General features: G+C 41.2%; 1 protein-coding gene across 1 annotated transcript in view; it reads right to left on the reverse strand.

Annotated features, from left to right (window-relative positions):
* col27a1b (collagen, type XXVII, alpha 1b) overlaps positions 1-20,342 on the reverse strand; it is a 115,004-nt gene that overhangs the window by 50,596 nt on the left and 44,066 nt on the right. Inside the window, exons 8-12 of the mRNA XM_056236916.1 lie at positions 8,042-8,086; positions 6,735-6,788; positions 5,230-5,274; positions 4,222-4,275; positions 3,231-3,275 (exon numbers count right to left, since the gene is read on the reverse strand). Of these exons, the coding sequence (XP_056092891.1) occupies positions 3,231-3,275; positions 4,222-4,275; positions 5,230-5,274; positions 6,735-6,788; positions 8,042-8,086 (243 nt within the window). The remainder of the gene's footprint in view (positions 1-3,230; positions 3,276-4,221; positions 4,276-5,229; positions 5,275-6,734; positions 6,789-8,041; positions 8,087-20,342) is intronic.

Genomic DNA, 20,342 nt, shown 5'->3' on the forward strand with positions numbered 1-20,342 from the left:
CACACTTAGACTCAGGGCACATAAAATTTATGCATTGCTGATTCCAGTTTCCACATGGTAAACATTGTCCTTTCGCTTTAATCCTGCACAAACCTCTGTAACACCAGAACCATTCCATAATCATGGGATTTTGAAAAACTGGATCTCAAAAAGCAGCCACAGGAAAGAAGCAATTGGATAGAATAAGTTCTAACCACCAACAATATTTCATATACAGCCTAGAAAAGGGATATGTCAGTGGCCAGAATTGTTTTACCACTATTTGAGTATGTGACTAAAACAAATTAAAATGAATGTTTTTGTATTATTATTACTGTGGTTAGGTTGGTAAGTTAGGACAAATATCAGATTTTTCTTTTTCATTTGCACCAGTCATGCCACCCATATATCAATGATTATAATAATAAATACTGACCAGAAATGAAAATATCTCAATTATTGTAATGCATAAATAAACTGCTCTATACAGAATATAGGTAATAAAAAACAAAAAAACAAAAACAAATCAAAAGTAAAAAATTATATATATACATTGTGCGTGTGTGTGTGTGCGCGCGTTACTTATACAGTTGTGGTCAGAATTAATGGCACCCCTGGTAAATATGATCAAAAATGGCTGTAAAAAATAAATCTGCATTGTTTATCCTTTTGATCTTTCATTAAAAAAATGTGCAAAAATATAACCTTTCATTGAAGTAAAAGAATTGAAAGTGTTGGGTCACATTATGAAATAAATGTTTTTCTCCAAAACACGTTGGCCACAATTATTGGCACCCCTAGAATTTTTTACGAGTAAAATATCTCTGAAGTACATTCCCATTAATATTGACCTTTTTTTAGCACACCAGGATGACTAAACATGAAATTGGCTATGACTTCTTGTTTCACAGGAGTTTATGAGGAAACACAAAGGCAACATTCCCTTAATCATCCATCACAATGAGTAAAACCAAAGTTCTGATGTGCATCAAAAGATTTTTGAGCATCACAAAATAGAAAGAGGCTATAAGAAAAAAGCTAAAGAATTGAAAAATCCCCATTTTGATCATCAGGGCAATAATTAAGAAGTTCCAATCACCTTACGAATCTGCCTGGAAGAGGACATGTTTCTATATTGTCTTAATGCACGGTGAGGAGGAGAGTTTGAGTGGCTAAAGACTCTTTAAGGATCACAGATGGAGAATTGCAGAGATTAGTTAAGTCTTGGGGTCAGAAGCCTACCAAAAAAAAAAAAAAAAAATATGTAAACAACCCCTACATCCCCACATGTTGCTTGGGAGGGTTTCAAGAAAAATCCTCCTCGCTCACCCAAAAACAAACTCCGTTGTCAGAGCAAATTCAGTTATCAGACAACTTCAAACGGCACAGGGTTCTGTGGTCAGATGAAACTAAAAAAAGAGCTTTTTGGCAGCAAACACGCTAGATGGGTTTGTTGCACACAAGGATAAAAAGTACCCCATGTGTACAATTTAATATACCGTTGGATCTTTAATGTTGTGGGCATATTTTTCTACTGGAGGTCCTGGATCTTGTTCAGATACATGGCATAGTGGATTCTATCAAATATCAACAGATAAAAATCAAAACCTGACGCCTTCTGCTAGAAATCTTATAATGGGCCGTGGTTGGATCTTCCATCAGGACAACGATCCAAAACAAACATCAAAATCAACACAAAAATGTGTTACAGAGCACAAATTAAGCTTCTGCCTTGACCGTCCCAGTTCCCTGACCTGATGAGTGGGCTGAACTGAAGAGAAGAAGCACCAACATGGATCTGGGAATCTGCAGGATCTGGAGAGATTCTGTATGGAGGAATGGTCTCTGATCTCTTGTCAGGTGTTCTCCAAACTCATCAGGCATTTTATGAGAAGACTCAGAGCTGTTATCTTGGCAAAAGGAGATTACAAAAAGTATTTATAAAAGGGTGCCAATAATTGTGGCCAACGTGTTTTTGAGAAAAACATTTATTTCAGAATGTGATTTCCCCCCCACGTTCAATTATTTTACTTATATGAAAGGTTCGATTTTTGCACATTTTTTGAATGAAAGATCAAAAGGATAAACAATGCAGATTCATTTTTTTACAGCCATTTTTTAAATCATATTTACCAGGGGTGCCATTAATTCTGACCACAACTGTATTCATATTAGTTAAGACATTTATAATGTTGCAATATATATATATATATATATATATATATATATAATTTAAGGGTGAAAAACTATCACTGTTTCCACAAAAATATATTAACCAGTACAACTGTATCAAACATTGAATGTAAAAAAAAAAAAATCCCAACGGCATATAAAAAAAGTACTAATAAAAAAGCATACGGCTGCTGCACTCAATTCTGGTTTTGTGAAAACAGAGCCTGATGTCGAGTCACAGAAACAAGCTCAGTTCTCGTCTTTGTCAGCCCTGCAGGAAATTCCATGGCTGAGTGTTTCCTTGCACTGGCAACAGCCAGGAGAAGCAAGAAGAGGACCGGCAGGGATTCGCTGACAGCGCTGTTTCCCCTCTATCTACTGTTACGTTATATAAGAGGACAAGAGCTATGACGTCGCACTCCACTGTGTGCTAAACGTGTGCTTGTCTGAAAGCCAAAGTCAACACTTGCACTGTGTGGAGATCTTTTTTGGTCCTCCAACAAGGCAAACAGTAAGTTACGGCCGAGGGGCATGTGCTGCCTATCAAACAGAACTGCAGAGTTAGAGAACTGCTTATTAAGAACAGATGGATTTATGCTTGGCACCACGTTTGTGCTTTGAACTGTGCATAATTGGTAGTTGTTTTGGAAAAAGATGAGCTTGAATTCTTAATGGCTAGTTCTTTTGAAAATAAAATATGCAGAACAACATAATTTTGGTAAATTGGTAAAGAATGATTATGGGTGTACAGATGGTAAAGACCTTTGCTAATTAGTGGTAATTTAGTAGTATTTATCCAGACAGAATAAGATCTATCTATTCTATCTATCTATCTATCTATCTATCTATCTATCTATCTATCTATCTATCTATCTATCTATCTATCTATCTATCTATCTATCTATCTATCTATCTATCTATCTATCTATCTATCTATCTATCTATCTATCTATCTATCTATCTATCTATCTATCTATATATATATATTAAATTCTCAGTGTGAATGGATCACAAATCAATGAACACAGAGGCAAGTCATTCAGAGGTTGTCTAGAGAGGATGGTGAGAGAAAACTTTACCGGCCTACCCATCTTGCCCTTCTTCCCAGGAACACCAGGTAAACCCTAAGAGGAAAAAGCAGAGAGAGGGAAAGCAAGGAAAGACAGGTAAAAAGAGACAGAAATGGCAAAAAACAAACAAAAAAACAAAGCAATTAATCGATTCCCAATCCCAGTTTATGCAACAGACTGTGTGAATGCTGAAAGGTCTTTAGTTTCTATTCTTCTGAACACAAAAGGGTCTCTCAGATCTCTATAAACTCTGTCCCTCTGGGCCTGAAAATCGGAGACATGATCTGGCTAATCTGCAACAGGCCATATTCCAGCTCCCGGGGGCTTATATTGCCATTTCCACAAAGTCGGAATTTACCAGCTTGAGGTTGCTGAGCAAATATTGTGAGAACTGAGACTAACTACTGTTTTGAAGAGGGAACGCTGTGTTTTTAGTGGAGCGTGCCCCTTTCACCAGTCTTCCTATTCAAAGCAAGTGCTTTTGATTTACAAGCCACCATTAGAAAGGAATAATGATAAATGCATGGCATGTGTAATAGTGTGGGGTTTGTTCCAGTAATATTTCCTCTTGGGGCAACTAAAACCAAGACTATACATCTCCATCATGCCATACAATTTTACTAAAGACATCAGGGAACATTAATGGACTTTTTAATGGAAAAAAGTTTGCTGTTGTTATATTTTTTGGTTTGTTTGCTGTGTTCAGATGTACTTGTATGCTTATGCTTTGTAAAAACTTTCTCAAAGCGCTATTTAAAGTAAACATTTTTGACACGGCTAATTTCAATATGGCGGAGCCCATGAGGGGGTGACCGGCTCCATGTAATATAAAACAGATATTTTTCTATAAGATTGTTATGTCTGGACTCTTTGTCTGTACATCACTTAAATATTTCTATTCTATTCAAATTCAAAAACTATGCTGTTCAATTCTGAACAGTGTACAACTTTTAATAATTAGAAAAAAAAAATACTTAAGTGCAGAAACAGCAAAACTCACTCTTTCTCCATCAGGTCCAGGGAGACCGAAGACGCCTGGGATTCCAATGAAGCCCTAAACCAGAGGAGTGTAAGAAGACAAGAAACAAACAGAGAGACTTTAGAGTGATATGATCCAAATATCCCTTGCTAAACTGCAGATTGATTTGTGAAGGTCTTTTGAGGACAGTGGTCGCTCGGTGAAGATCTAGGCCTTGAGGCAAGTGTATATGCCCATGGACTGCATGGTGCTGGCTTCCACGATGTAGTCCAAGGGCACATACCCTCACACCAGGGATCACGCTTGCCTTCAGCAGGATGGCTAAGGATGGGTCACAAGGTTAATACAAATTAACATACAATGAAATCATGAAGAGAAAAAGACAAAAGAAACATGAAATGATGCACATTATTATATAATAATAAATAAATCAACATCAAAAATCATTACAAAAATGTAACAATGTTAAAACATTAACATAAAAATCATGTTTTGTGTTCTTATATACAGTAAAATCTAAATAAACTAACCAACTAACACACAAATAAAAATCTTTCTGGCACCAAGGCAGAGAATAAAAACAATAACAAGAGGGAAAAGACTTCGGATGTACACTGCTGCCATATACTTTACAAGACCAAATTGGTTTTAAAATTTTAGTGGAATTATAATGTAAAACCCATCTGACAAATCCCTTAAAGCAGTATACTTTCAGAGCTGATGTTCTGAGGTTTTATAATGAAAACAACTTCCAATAACTGATCCTTAAATGTCTACAACCATTTCCTTTTCTGGTGCCTTTCCCAGTTTCCAAACTGGAAAACAAGCTTTCAATACCAAATATGTAGAAACCCTTACAAAACTTTCCGTACATAAATGCTCAATCACTTTAAAGCAAATGTATAAGTAGGAGCAAACATGGAATGCAAAACATCTTAACTGTACTCAGTGAATACATGATAATCAATTTATAGCCAACAAAGTTGAATTTTTTTCTGATAAAAAAACAAAACAAAACCCATCCCTTACCCGTGCGCCTTTTGGTCCCATATTTCCTATAGGCCCTGGTAAACCCTACAAAAACACAAACAATGCAATATTTCATGCCTGCAAATTGCATCAATAATAATGTTGTGCCTACAGAATTGGAATCACAAAATGAAGACTTCCATTTTATTGAGGCCCAAACAGATTTATGCTGATGAAATTTTGCAAATTTGATCTAGTGCTCTAGTCTAACTTAGCCAAATAAATTAGAGATCTACTTAATTTTTTTGGTAACAGTTGAGTTTAGGGTCCAATTCTCACTATTAACAACAGGTGAAACTCGAAAAATTAGAATATCGTCCAAAATTCATTTATTTCAGTAATTTAACTTAAAAGGTGAAACTAATATATTATATAGACTCATTACATGCAAAGTGAGATATTTCAAGCCTTTATTTGTTATAATTTTGATGGTTATGGCTTACAGCTTATGAAAACCAATAATCATCAAAATTATAACAAATAAAGGCTTGAAATATCTCACCTTGCATGTAATGAGTCTATATAATATATTAGTTTCACCCTTTAAGTTAAATTACTGAAATAAATGAACTTTTGCACGACATTCTAATTTTCGAGTTTCACCTGTAGTTGCTTATTAGCATGCATATTACTAGGATATTGGCTGTTAATTAGTACTTATAAAGCACATATTAATGCCTTATTCTACATGACCATCTCTTAATCCTACCTAAATTAACAACTACCTTACTAAATAAGCAGTAATTAGGTGTGTATTGAGGTAAAGTCATAGTTAGTTGTAAGTTAATTGTGGGAATTGGACCCTAATCTAAAGTGTGACCATTTTTTCACCTATTTACACAGCCATGACTAACACATTTTTTTCTGCACACACACATCTAGCAAATATCAACAAAATAGTTTGTTTAGTTGTTGATTTAAATTTTCAACAGTGTCTCTCAGAGATCGCTTACTGCACCTTTACGGAAACATTAATCAGCTGAAAAACTAAATTCCAGTAGGATTTTCTAGAACATGCCTAATGGCAAAGCCAAAGGTTTATAAGACTAGAAGCTTCCAGAAACATTTATTAGGTTGTTGTAGTTGTTGTTGCTTCCCAGAATAAGTAAATCTGGTAGTTCACAAAGAAAAGCTGGGGCCGATCTAATAATTTCCACCGATCACATTTAAACTCAGCAGTGGGAGACAATCTATCAAAAAAGGGGAGGATTATCTTTTGCAAATGACTTTTCCAAATATCAGGTATCATTCATGCCTTTGGCACCCCAAAAATGATTATTTTACTGCTAGCACATTAAGCTCAAAATATAAAATCCATTTTCATTGCCTCTTAATTCCAAAAACAATTCGAATTTCTCAACAATTATGTCAAAACAAGTGGTCATATTGGCAGAGCAAGCTCTTTCAGTCTCCAATACAAGCCCTGACACTTTGCTACTAGTCTCATTATACTCGTATCTGTGAGTACTGTGCAAGCCAGCAGCACAACAGACGATTTACTGCACCTGCCTGCCAGGATAACCTTTGGCACCCGGGCTTCCATCTGGTCCTCTTTCACCCTGCGGAGAGAGAGAATAAAAAGTATAAAGAGGAAAAAATCCATTACTATAAATATGTCATTAGCATTGGAAGCTCTTCTTGAAGAGAGCCATAACAAACAAAAAGAAAGATAAAAAGCATTATGGAGAGAGAGAGAGAGAGAGAGAGAGAGAGAGAGAGAGAGAGAGAGAGAGAGAGAGAGAGAGAGAGAGAGAGAGAGAGAGAGAGAGAGAGAGAGAGGAGTGAAAAGCATTTCTATTAAAACAACATGTTATTCTTATGCATGTCTGTAAATAGTTTCAGTATTTTTTCATGTGTTGCCATTATTGTCAATATGACAAATACAGAGCGTGTGTGGCCCACCACAGAAGTATAAGATTATGAAACAATAATGAAAGCGTTTTAAATATTATTATACTACTATAACTCAACAACTCTAAATTCCAGAAATTCAATTCTAGAAATCGGAGGAAAGTCCAGACCGTCAGATCAAGTGTCAGACAGACTGATGCTGCCAAAACTCTTAAAAAAAAATCATATCTACAGTGTCTATTTAGTTTTCTGTGTCCACTGCTTAGTGTGTAATTTATGTATGCTAGTGGATGCTTTGGAGTGCATCTCAATTGAGCAGCAAAGTAAGACTGTCCTGATTAGATGTGTAAAAAGATATGTTGTCACATGCAGATTTTAATAGGGATGCCAATTTGATGTGTTAATTAAGTGACAAAATAATGTGACCAAAAATAATGCATTTATTCTTTTGTGTGATTCTGTCATCTTTACAGTATATCCAGTAATCTGGGGCCGTATGTATTACAGTAACATCCCATCTTAAATCTTAAAAGTTTGAGAAAATCTGAGAACTTCTTAATGAATTTCTAAATTTCTGGGCGAAAGAAAGTGTGACCATCACCGGATGTGACAAAATTCCATGAATGAAATACGGGAATAATGACAATTAAAAAAAAATTATATTCTGCCAGCTAGCAAACTCGCAAACTTGAACCAGATGCAAAATTTACATAGGGACATTTATTTGCCACCAAAATGCCATTAGACAAAATACTTTGTCATGTTGATTCCCCTTGAAATTAATGGATTTGGGCTGTGAAAGTTTGCAGAGGTATGGAAAATGTGAATGCACCATTATGATTTTTCTGTAATATGGCCCATGGAGTGTACTTTGGTAATGGATGTAAAAGTCATAGTTGTTAATTCCTCTAATTCTCCTCTTGTGGAAAGTAAAAACAAAATGGTGTGAATGGGAACTCACTTGATCTCCGGGGTGACCAGAGGGACCAGGATGGCCTTTCTGTCCCTAAGCAGAGAGAAAGAGAGACTGAGTGTTGCGAAAGGATATGATCGCTCCCATTTATAGTTGGAGGTCAAACAAGAGGAGGTAAATTATAGCAAGGATAATGTGCCTTTAAGGGAGTCACTTCTCAAACATGTGCTTAATCATATCCTGGGGGGTTTCCACATAAAGAGGCAGCAGAAAATGTATCATGATCTCTGAACTTTAGTCATTCTAAAGGAAGTGAATAATTTTCCGCAAACTGCTATTAAATGATCATATGCTGACAGTTCGTTCTCATTACACAAGCAATTTCATTCTTTATGGACATGATGTGATGAAAATTTGCCTTTGCATTCGATTTGTTTGCCAATGAGCTCAATCACAAGAACAAAGTGAAACCATGTACAATGCCAGCGGTTAACAAATGTCCCCAGGATGGAAGGATGGAAAAGTAATAAATGTAGAAAAACTTAGCAGGTCTCAAAGCGCACATCAACAGATTCTACACCAACAGCAAACCACTTCCAAACCAATACCAACTCATTAACAGCTGAGCAGATGGTTAAACTGTCTGGGGACCGGCCAATTAACTCTCATATCAGCCCATAATGAGGTGAAGACAGCGTTTTATGCTTATTTGGTAGCAACACCACTCCAGGTATTATTTTTATGAGAGTTTACCACATTACTGAACAATGTACTGCAACTGCTTCATCATTACAAATGTCTCGAAAGCGAAAAAGAAAATGTTGTGCAATTGGTGTCACTAGGGACGTCATGCACTTACTTTTATTTATTTCAATTTTTGAGGGGGCACCACAGCCATTGCTAGTGTTGTGGTCAAAACCGTTGCAACCAAGACATTTCATAGTAAATTTACTTTGTATTTAGGTTTGTAATGACTGGTGAGTACGTGAAAACAGACTTTTCACTATTTAACAATTACTTTCAGAAGAACAAAAACCAATGAACAAAAAATATTACCTCCAAAACAAATCAAAATCAACCTATGGAGCTCTTCAAAAGGACCAGTGGTTTAATGCAAGAGAAACATTCATGAAACTCAATCTTCAATGTGCAGAGGTACCACTTCAAGAACTTCTCCTTCTATGAAAATTTATAGGGACTGTAAATATAATGAAGACATCATCGACACCTTCACAGTGAGTGAAAAGTCATGTGGTGTTATGTGTCTTGGCTAGGCAATTTGGAATCACAATAACAGAGAGGAAACTTCCAGTGACTAGAATTCAAGAAGAGGAATGGAAATTCTATGGTAAGATTCAGCTCTCTGAAATAAGATGTACATTGTGAGTATTACTCACACACACACATTATATCCGTAAGGGGTAATACACAGCTAGCACATGATATTACACGTGAGCTCCTGCCCCTTTAATTGCTAATAGTAAAGTGCTCTTTCGGCCGTATTGCGTTGCCCCCAGGAAAGCAATTTCACCCCTGCAACCCAGCAGAGGTCTGTGCATGCTACTGGTCCTAGAACACAAAACATCTTTTGTAAAACAGTGTTACAAAAGATCATTTTAAATAAATGCTGTTCTTTTGAACTGTCTATTCATCAAAGAATCCTGAAAAAAAAAAGAAAAAAAAATCACATAAGAAATGTCCCTTGAGCTCCAAATGGAGTAATGGCTTCTGAAAATTCAATTATATTAAAATTCAATTATATTAGAAAAATAAAATCTATAAATATTTTGCAAACAAATAATACCACAGCTTTTCATGATCTTAACCAAATGGTCTTTTTAGTAGATCTATGAAGTCAGTTCCCCTTAAGTTCACACAGGTGTAACATGTATCCCAATTAGTGCTATTATTATCTATTAATTTATTTAATAGAGTCATCAGCCACCATAGTCACATGTTTGCCGGGAGCGCCTGACATCAAAGCAAATTTAAAAGTGCTGGCTAATGCTAATCGTAAATTCTCTAAGATCATTATTCATGTCAGCACTAATGATGTTCGACTCCGCCAGTCGGAGATCACCAAAATTAATATTAAAGAGGTGTGTGAACTCGCAAGTACGATGTCAGGCACTGTAATTTGCTCTGGCCCCCTTCCTGTACGCAGGAGTGATGAGATAGTTAGCAGATTGGCCTCACTCAATGGTTGGCTTTCAAAGTGGTGTCCGCAGAATAATATAGAATTCATAGACAATTGAAAAAGTTTTTGGGGCAAGCCTGACCTGTTGAAAAGAGATGGTATCCATCCCTCCTGGGCTGGTGCTGCTCTTCTCTCTAGTAATTTGGCTCATAGTCTTAGAGATAAAATATGACAATCTGGGGCTCAGGTCAGGAAGCAGGCAGACAGACTGGCTAAACCGACCGTCTGCTAGCGGCCTCACGTCACCAAGGTCAGATAAATCCCATCACATAGAGCCTCTTTCACCTAGATATCATCATATAGAGACTGTGTCTGTTCCCCGAATTTGGAAATCCAAAAAACGTCAGGTTAAAAATTTAATTGATGTTCAACAAATAAAAAACAGATATAATACAGATGAGCAAATGATAAAGCTTGGATTGCTGAATATTCGATCCCTTACTTCAAAATCTCTCATAGTTAATGATATGATTTCAAATTATAATCTTGATGTGCTGTGTTTGACAGAAACCTGGCTAAAACCAAACGATTACATTATTTTAAATGAGTCAACCCCACAAGATTACAGTTATAAACATGAACCTCATCTGAAAGGCAAAGGGGGAGGTGTTGCTGTAATTTATAGTAATATTTTCAAAACCACTAAGAAATCTAGTTTTAAATATACTTCTTTTGAAGTATTGGTGCTTAATGTAAAAATATATAGTGTAAACGATAAATCACATTTGAGAATTATGGTGGCTACTGTATTATGCAGAATATAGAATTATGAGAATTATGCAGGCCACCAGGGCACCATAAAGATTTTATCAAAGAATTTGCTGACTTTCTATCAGAATTAGTATTGGCTGCAGATAAAGTACTAATTGTTGGTGATTTTAATATACATGTAGATAATGAAAAAGATGCATTGGGATTGGCATTTAAAGACATTGTAAACTCAATTGGAGTTAGACAACACGTGTCAGGACCTACTCATTGTCGTAATCATACTCTAGATCTAATATTATCACATGGAATAGATGTTGATGCCGTTGAAATTCTGCAGCAGAGCGATGACATCTCAGATCATTATCTAGTCTCATGTAAATTACATTTAGCCAAGGCTGCAAAGCCGACTCCGTGTTATAAATATATTAGATCTATAACTTCTGCCACTAAAGATTGGTTTATCAATAATCTTCCTAATCAGTTTCATCATCTCAGCATCCCGGATAGCTTAGAAGAACTTGATATTGCAACAGAAACTTTTAACTCTCTCTTTTCCAGCACTTCAGACGCAGTTGCTCCGTTGCGCTTAAAGAAGATTAAAGAAAATAGTCCAACGCCGTGGTACAACGAGCACACTCAGGCCCTTAAGAGAGCAGCCAGAAAAATGGAGCGCAACTGGAAGAAAACTAAACTAGAGGTATTTCGGATTTCATGGAAAAAGAGCTCGATTGCTTACAGAGAGGCTTTAAAAGCCGCTAGATCTGCTTATTTTTCAACCCTATTAGAAGAAAATAAACATAATCCAAGGTATTTATTTGAAACAGTGGCTAAACTAACAAAAAGAAAGCTTCAAGCTCAGAAGTGTCCAAGCAACACAGCAGTGATGACTTTATGAACTTCTTCACTTATAAGATTGATAATATCAGAGACAAAATTATAACTATGCAACCGTCTAGCACAGTATCGCATCAGGGAGTGCATTGTAGTCTCCCTGAGGAAAAATTTGATTCATTTGTTGCTATAGGAGAGGAAGAATTCTGCAAACTCGTTAATTCATCTAAATCGACAACTTGTATGTTAGATCCTATACCGACTAAGCTACTGAAAGAGATGTTTCCAGAGGTCATATAACCTCTTCTTAATATCATTAATTCATCTTTGTCTCTAGGATACGTACCAAAAACCTTTAAACTGGCTATGATAAAACCGCTTGTTAAAAAACCACAACTTGATCCTACAGAATTAGTCAATTACAGGCCGATCTCGAATCTGCCTTTTCTGTCAAAGATATTAGAAAAAGCATATCCTCACAACTGTGTTCCTTTCTAGAAAGAAATGATATCTGTGAGGATTTTCAGTCCGGATTTAGACCGTACCATAGCACTGAGACTGCTCTCATTAGAGTCACAAATGATTTGCTCCTATCATCCGATCGTGGTTGTATCTCTCTATTGGTGTTACTCGATCTTAGTGCTGCATTTGACACAATTGACCACAACATTCTTTTAAATAGACTAGAAAACGTCCCGGGTTACGTATGTAACCCTAGTTCCCCGAAGGGACGGACGCTGCGTGTAATCGCAGTGGGAACGCCCTCAGCGTGACGCGTCTGAAGCATGAATGAAATCAGTCAATGGAGAGAATGAGCGTACGGCGAGTGACGTCATCGACCAGGAAGCTATAAATATCCCCCGAGCACACAATACGCCAGCTTAAAAGTTACTGAAGCAGCGACTCAAGGGGATGCCGAGAGTATGGCAGGACACGCAGCGTCCGTCCCTTCGGGGAACTAGTTACATACGTAACCCGGGACGTTCCCCTTTAGGGACTACCGCTGCGTGTAATCGCAGTGGGAACGCAATACCCACATCCCCATACGACCAAATCCCCGTCGTGTGTCATCAGGAGACACAAACCGACGAGAGAACCTGAGCCCCTGGAGTGGAGCTAAGGTCAAGGGAATAAAATCTGACGAAAGTGTGCGGTGAGGACCAGCCTGCCGCATCACAAACGTCCTGAAGAGAAGCTCCTGAAAGAAAAGCTGTAGAGGCAGCCATACTCCTGGTGGAATGAGCCCTTACAGCCAAAGGTGAAGGCTGATGGGCCGACCCGTAAGCAAGTGAGATGGCCTCGACCACCCACTTGCTCATCCTTTGCTTAGATGCAGGACACCCTTTCTTAGGTGACCCAAAACAGACAAACAGTTGTTCCGATCTCCTCCACAGGGCAGCTCTGTGGACATAAGCATCTAAAGCCCTAACAGGGCACAGCAAATTAAGTTTCCTCTGGTCTGACGTCAGAAAAGGCGGAGGACAGAAAGCCTGCAGAACTAATAGGTCTAACAAAAGTAGTTGGCACCTTAGGAACATAACCTGGTCTCGGACAGAGAAAGGCCTTAACCATACCAGGAGCAAATTCCAGGCACGTGGGAGCCACCGAAAGTGCTTGAATATCTCCAATTATTTTTAGAGATGAGATAGCAAGAAGAAGGATAGTCTTAAGAGTAAGAATCTTTTCCGAAACTTCCTTGATGGGTTCGAAAGGAGCAAGGGAGAGACCTTCTAAGACGATGGCCAGATCCCAAGCTGGTACCCTTGTGCGAACTGCAGGCCTCAGCCTCAAGGTGCCACGAAGGAAGCGAGATATAAGTGGGTGTTTCCCGAGGGAACCTCCACTTGAAGGGGCGTGGTAAGCAGCTAAGGCCGCCACATAAACCTTCAGTGTGGAGTGGGATAACCCTGTGGAGAGACGGTCCTGCAGGAAATCCAGCACTGTACCAACCGGGCAGTTAACTGGGTCCTGCTGGCGCTCTCCACACCAAGAGGTGAAAATTTTCCACCTCGCGCCATATAACTTCCTCGTGGAGGGAGCTCTGGATTGGAGGATGGTCTCAACGACCTCAGCAGAGACCAGAATCTATGAGCTGGGCCCCCTCAGAGGCCAAGCCCACAGCCTCCATAGCTCTGGACGGGGGTGAAGGATCGACCCACTCGCCTGAGAGAGCAGATCTCTCCTGATCGGTATCTCTAGGGGAGAGCCGTCGAGGAGAGACACTAGGTCAGCAAACCATACTCGGGCCGGCCAGAACGGGGCTATTATCAGGAGACTGAGCCCGTCCCGGCGAACCCTCTCCAGAACTCCTGGGAGCAGAGCGATCGGGGGAAAAGCGTACAGGCGTGACCACGGATGTACCATCGCATCCAACCCCAGTGGGGTGGGCTGGCTGAGAGAGAACCACAGTGGACAGTGTGATGTCTCTCGGGACGCAAATAGGTCTACCTCGGCACGACCGAAATGTCCCCATAGGAGCTCCACCACCTCGGGGTGAAGACTCCATTCCCCGGGCCTCGGCCCCTGCCTCGACAGGATGTCTGCCCCCTGATTCAAATACCCCGGGAGATAAATAGCTCTGAGAGAGAGAATTTTCCCCTGGGACCATAGAAGGATCTGACGTGCCAGCTTGTAAAGCGGGCGAGAACGCAGACCCCCCTGATGCCGGCGAACCCTCCCCAGAACTCCTGGGAGCAGAGCGATCGGGGGAAAAGCGTACAGGCGTGACCTCGGCCACGGATGTACCATCGCATCCAACCCCAGTGGGGCTGGCTGGCTGAGAGAGAACCACAGTGGACAGTGTGATGTCTCTCTGGACGCAAATAGGTCTACCTCGGCACGACCGAAATGTCCCCATAGGAGCTCCACCACCTCGGGGTGAAGACTCCATTCCCCGGGCCTCGGCCCCTGCCTCGACAGGATGTCTGCCCCCTGATTCAAATACCCCGGGAGATAAATAGCTCTGAGAGAGAGAATTTTCCCCTGGGACCATAGAAGGATCTGACGTGCCAGCTTGTAAAGCGGGCGAGAACGCAGACCCCCCTGATGGTTGATATAAGAGACCACCGATGTGTTGTCTGTCCGGACAAGAACATGGTGGCCTCTTAGGTCTGGGAGGAAATGTTTCAGGGCCTGAAACACTGCCAACATCTCTAGACAATTTATGTGCCATAGACGGTGATGGTCCTCCCACAGACCCTGAGCCGGGCGACCACTCATGATCGCCCCCCAACCCGTGAGAGAGGCATCTGTCGTTAGCATAACGCGACGACAAGGAGCTCCCAACACAGGGCCTTGGGACAGAAACCAAGGATCTTTCCACATAACCAGGGCGCGATGACACCGTCGCGAACTCATGATCATGCGAAGCGGATTTCCCCTCGGGGAGAATCCCCTGGTTCTGAGCCACCACTGTAACGGTCTCATGTGCAGGAGGCCAAAAGGTATCACGTTGGACGCAGCTGCCATGAGACCTAACAGTCTCTGGAACTGTTTTACAGTGGATGACCGGCCTAGCTTGACTTGATCTACTGCGGCGAGAATCGAAGCAACACGAGCAGGTGACAATTGTGCCTGCATCGTCGTCGAATCCCACACTACACCGAGAAAAGTGGTTCTCTGTAATGGAGAAAGAACACTCTTCTTGGTGTTGAGTCTCAACCCCAACCTCTTGATGTGAGCAAGAACGACATCTCGATGCCGAACCGCCTGTTGTTCCGATTGAGCTAGAATTAACCAATCGTCTATATAGTTCAGAATACGGATGCCCTGCAGCCTGAGCGGAGCTATAGCTGCATCCATACACTTCGTGAACGTGCGGGGTGACAATGCTAGGCCTAACGGAAGAACCGTTTCGCCCCCGAAAGCGAACCTCAGGAACTTCCTGTGTTGAGGGAGGATAGATACATGGAAGTAAGCGTCCTTTAGATCTATCGTGAAAAACCAGTCCTCGGATCTGATTTGTGACACGATCTGCTTGAGAGTGAGCATCTTGAATTTGAGCTTCCCTACAGTGCGATTTAAGACACGCAGATCTAGAATGGGACGCAGCCCTCCATCTTTTTTCGGAACGATGAAGTACCGGCTGTAGTATCCTAACTCCCTGCTGGGTGGAGGAACCCGTTCTATAGCCCCTTTTTGCAGCAGAGTTTTTACCTCCTGTTCTAATACCAGAGCCTGCTCGGGGCCCACCACAGTGGGCAGAACCCCTCTGAACCGAGGTGGACGCGTTCTGAACTTAATAGCGTACCCGTTCTTTATAATATTCAGGACCCACTGAGAAACATTGGGAAGCATTTCCCATTCCGCCAGGAACTCTACTAAGGGAACCAGCCTCTCGAGGCTGGCCTCTGGATGAACATCCCATATGACAGACACAGCGCCCTGTAACATACTGGCAGGAAACAGCTTGTCTGAGCACTCCACAACCCTCCTCGGAGGGGGCGAGCGTCCCTCGGGAAATCGCTCGCCGAGTCTCTCTACGCCCTGTATAGGCAGGGTTAGTAGAACAGACCCCTGAGGGCATCAAGAAAGACAGGGCACCGTGTTCTTGTGCGGTGAACTCAAGTTTTTCTCGATGGGGACCACCCTCAGAGTCCTGACGTTCAGCCCGTCAGGACTTTTTCGACGCGGCCTTCCTGGCGACAATGACTGTCCTCAGATCAGTCCTGCCCCGAGAAGGCCGCGCCGGAGAACGCCCCGCCTCGTCCCTCCAGTTTCTCTGCGGGGGGGCACGAGACGCGACACTCCGCTTCTGCTGTGCTCTTTTGGAAGAAGAACTCGACGGCTGGGACTGCCCTCGCTCAGCAGCCCCAGTGACACGCACCTTCAGAGGGATAAATTTAAGAAAAGAAGCCGCCTGTTTTTTCTCTTCCTGGAACCTCTCCGTGACCGAGTGAAGAGCGTCACCGAAGAGGCCCGCAGGCGAAACAGGAGCATTTAAAAGGAGAGACTTATCTTTTTCTTTCATAGAGGTCTGACTCAACCATAAGTGCCTTTCTGTGGCCACCATGGCTGCCATAGACCGACCAATAGATTTCGCGGACTCTCCAGTAATTTCACCCCCCTCACACACATCTTTGAGCAGGTCGGCCTGATAAGCCTGCATAATAGCCATCGTATGCAAACACGCAGCCGCCTGCCCAGCCGCCGAGTAAGCCTTCCCCACCAGCACATAAGTATTCTTTAGTGGTCTAGATGGAAGAGCCGGTGCTTTAAGTGAAACCGAAGAAGCAGGAGAGAGATAGCTCGCGAGCTTCTCCTCCGCCTTCGGCATCGTCACATAACCAGCAGATTTAGCACCAAAAATGTTACCATAAGCATTTGACTGATTCGTGTAAATTCTGCTAGAAACTGGTCTAACCCAGGTCTTTGAAACCTCAGCATGAAGGTCTGGGAAGATTGGTAAGCACCGGCGAGAAGGTTGAGGTCGTGCAGACAGAAATCTATCATCTAGTTTGCTTTTAATTTTAGAATCCTGTCTATCAGCTGGCCACTCGATACTGAGCTTTTCAACAGCCCGAGATAACACATCCATCAAACCTTCTTCATTTGCAGTATAATGTGTCACACTAGTTTCCTCAGATGCAAAACTTTCGACATCCAGATCCTCAGAACTGGATAATCTCAATTCAACATCATCATGTGCCTCCACCCGGGCAGAAGTAACCGCCGCAGCGCGTGCTTCCAAAGCCGGGTGAGAGGCACTGGATCCTGCCGGAGAAAGCTGAGATAGGGCGGGGCCCGTCTCAACGTCGCCGGTGAGATCCATCTGCGAACCCCAAGACAAGCGCCGCCGCTCTGCCTCAACAGAAGCGGGACCCGAGCCTTGGGGAGCTCGCAGCAAACCACTCTCCTCAAAGAGCGATCGCCGCGAGCGCAGAGTTCTCAGAGGAAAGCGCTCGCAATGCTCGCAATCGACTCCCTCAAGAGCCGACTGGGCATGCTGAACTCCCAAACAAGCCACACATAGCTCGTGTGAATCCCCACCCGTGATGTATCGAGTACAGGGGGGAACACACTTCTTATACTGCTCGCTCATATTGGTTTTTTTATATAATATATAGTGATAAACTCCTGACAAAGCAGACAAACACAATCGACAGATTCAGACACACACACAGAGCTGCTGTAGTACGAAAAGCTGGCGTATTGTGTGCTCGGGGGATATTTATAGCTTCCTGGTTGATGACGTCACTCGCCGTACGCTCATTCTCTCCATTGACTGATTTCATTCATGCTTCAGACGCGTCACAGTGATTACACGCAGCGGTAGTCCCTGAAGGGGAACTATGTTGGCATTACTGGAATTGCACTAGCATGGTTTAAATCATACTTAACTGACCGTTATCAGTTTGTAGCAGTAAATGAAGAGATGTCTTATCGATCACAAGTTCAGTATGGCGTACCACAAGGCTCAGTACTAGGACCGTTGCTGTTCACTCTGTACATGCTACCATTAGGAGATATCATTAGGAAACATGGAGTTAGCTTTCACTGTTATTGCGATGATACTCAGCTGTATATTTCTTCAAAACCTAACGAAACTTACCAATTCACAAAATTAACGGAATGCATAGCTGATATAAAAAATTGGATGACTAGTAATTTCCTACTACTAAATTCTGAAAAGACAGAGATTCTAATTATTGGACAAAAAACATCCACACGTAATAACAATACTGTCTAACACTTGATGGCTGCTCTGTTAAGTCTTCGTCGTCGGTTTGGAACCTGGGTGTGCTCTTTGATACCAACCTTTCTTTTGAAAGCCACGTGTCTAGTATCTGTAAAACTGCATTTTTCCATCTTAAAAATATATCTAAAATACGCCATATGCTCTCATTGGGAAATGCGGAACAATTAGTTCATGCGTTCATGACCTCAAGACTAGATTATTGTAATGCTCTACTGGGTGGTTGCCCTGCACGCTTAATAAATTAACTACAGCTAGTTCAAAACGCAGCAGCTCGAGTTCTTACCAGAACCAGGAAATATGACCATATTAGCCCGGTTCTGTCAACACTGCATTGGCTCCCTATTAAACATCGTATAAATTTTAAAATATTGTTGATTACTTACAAAGCACTAAATGGTTTAGCTCCGCAGTACTTGAGCGAGCTCTTAACGCATTATAGTCCTTCACGCCTATTGCGATCTTAAAATTACGGCCAGTTGACAATACCTAGAATATCTAAATCGACTGCTGGCGGTAGATCCTTTTCCTATTTAGCACCAAAACTTTGGAACAGTCTTCCTACCATTGTCCGGGAAGCAGACACACTCTGTCAGTTCAAAGCTAGACTAAAAACACATCTCTTTGACCTAGCATGCACATAATACATTATAGACTTCTATAATTCAATGTTAGGCTGCATAGATTAGATCAGCCGGAACTGGGAACACTTCCCTTAAATCTTGATGTACTCGTTACATCATAAAAAGAATGGCATCTACGCTAATATTAGTGTCTTTGTTTATCCCGAGGTTTTCCCGCAGCCTGCCGGATCCAGGGCGTATCCAGATCTGACGAAGGAGATTCGCCTGGACCCGATGACAATGCAGTGCTGAAGTGTCAACTATCCTCTCCCCATGGAGGATCCCTTTCCCACTCTACAGATAAAGCGTTGTGAATTTCGGTTCGCGTACCCCGAAGTGATAAAATAAAACAAAATTCTGTATCAAAATTTATAGGCAAGACAAGTAGTTTGTTTAGGCATGGGTTGTATGGAATTACAAACCTGCGCACATATTTTCAAAAGCACATAACTATAGAATCAATTCTGAATGTGCATGTGAACGCCGTCAGCGTTAATCACAGGTTCACGTTTAAAGTCTGATCATTTCGACGGAGGTGAATCAATCAAAATTAACTTTAGCTGGAAATAACATTATTAAAGAACCACTTTAAAACCAAAACAATCTCTGTTACCTTAAATTATATGTTTATCTCTGTAAAGCTGCTTTGAAACAATCCATTGTTAAAAGCGCTATATAAATGAAGATGACTTGACTTATTAAACAATTCAAAACCAAACAAAAGTTTTTTTTAAAAATAAGCAATGCATACCACTTGGTTTGATAGTTTCTTACATAATGCAATGACATTCATACATTTCTAAGTGTGGTTTCAGTATCCAAATACATTTTGAGGCTACTATATGTGATTAAGAGCAAACGTTCCATTCACAGCTTCTGTGACAGTGCCAAGTCTGCCAACTGTTCCATCAACAGTTTTCTGTGTTTATCTGTGCCTGCTGGGGCAAATCTTTTTACAAAACGCTGCTCACAGAAACCTAATTAGTAAGGACTCTTTAAAGTAAACAAAACAAATGATAGGCTGGCACAAGCGATCAAAGACAGGTTAAATGCATACACACGGGCTTGTGATCTCCACACTGGAACGGAGTGCTCTGCGACGGCGGACAATGAACAATGCCCTTCCTGCCCCTAAACTATGGAAATAGATTACGTAAGGATAGGGAAGTTCCTAGCGTAGAACTAAAGAGTCAGAGAAGGAAGCAGGACCAGTCTCCATTGCCATGAATAAAGGAATGTGTCTTGCCATTGGTGTTTATGCTTGTGCCATGCATAAACAGAGAACAAATAAAT

Source organism: Rhinichthys klamathensis, unplaced genomic scaffold (assembly GCF_029890125.1).
Source record: "Rhinichthys klamathensis goyatoka isolate OS25496 unplaced genomic scaffold, OSU_Roscu_1.1 h1tg000019l_1, whole genome shotgun sequence".
NCBI lineage: Eukaryota > Metazoa > Chordata > Actinopteri > Cypriniformes > Leuciscidae > Rhinichthys > Rhinichthys klamathensis.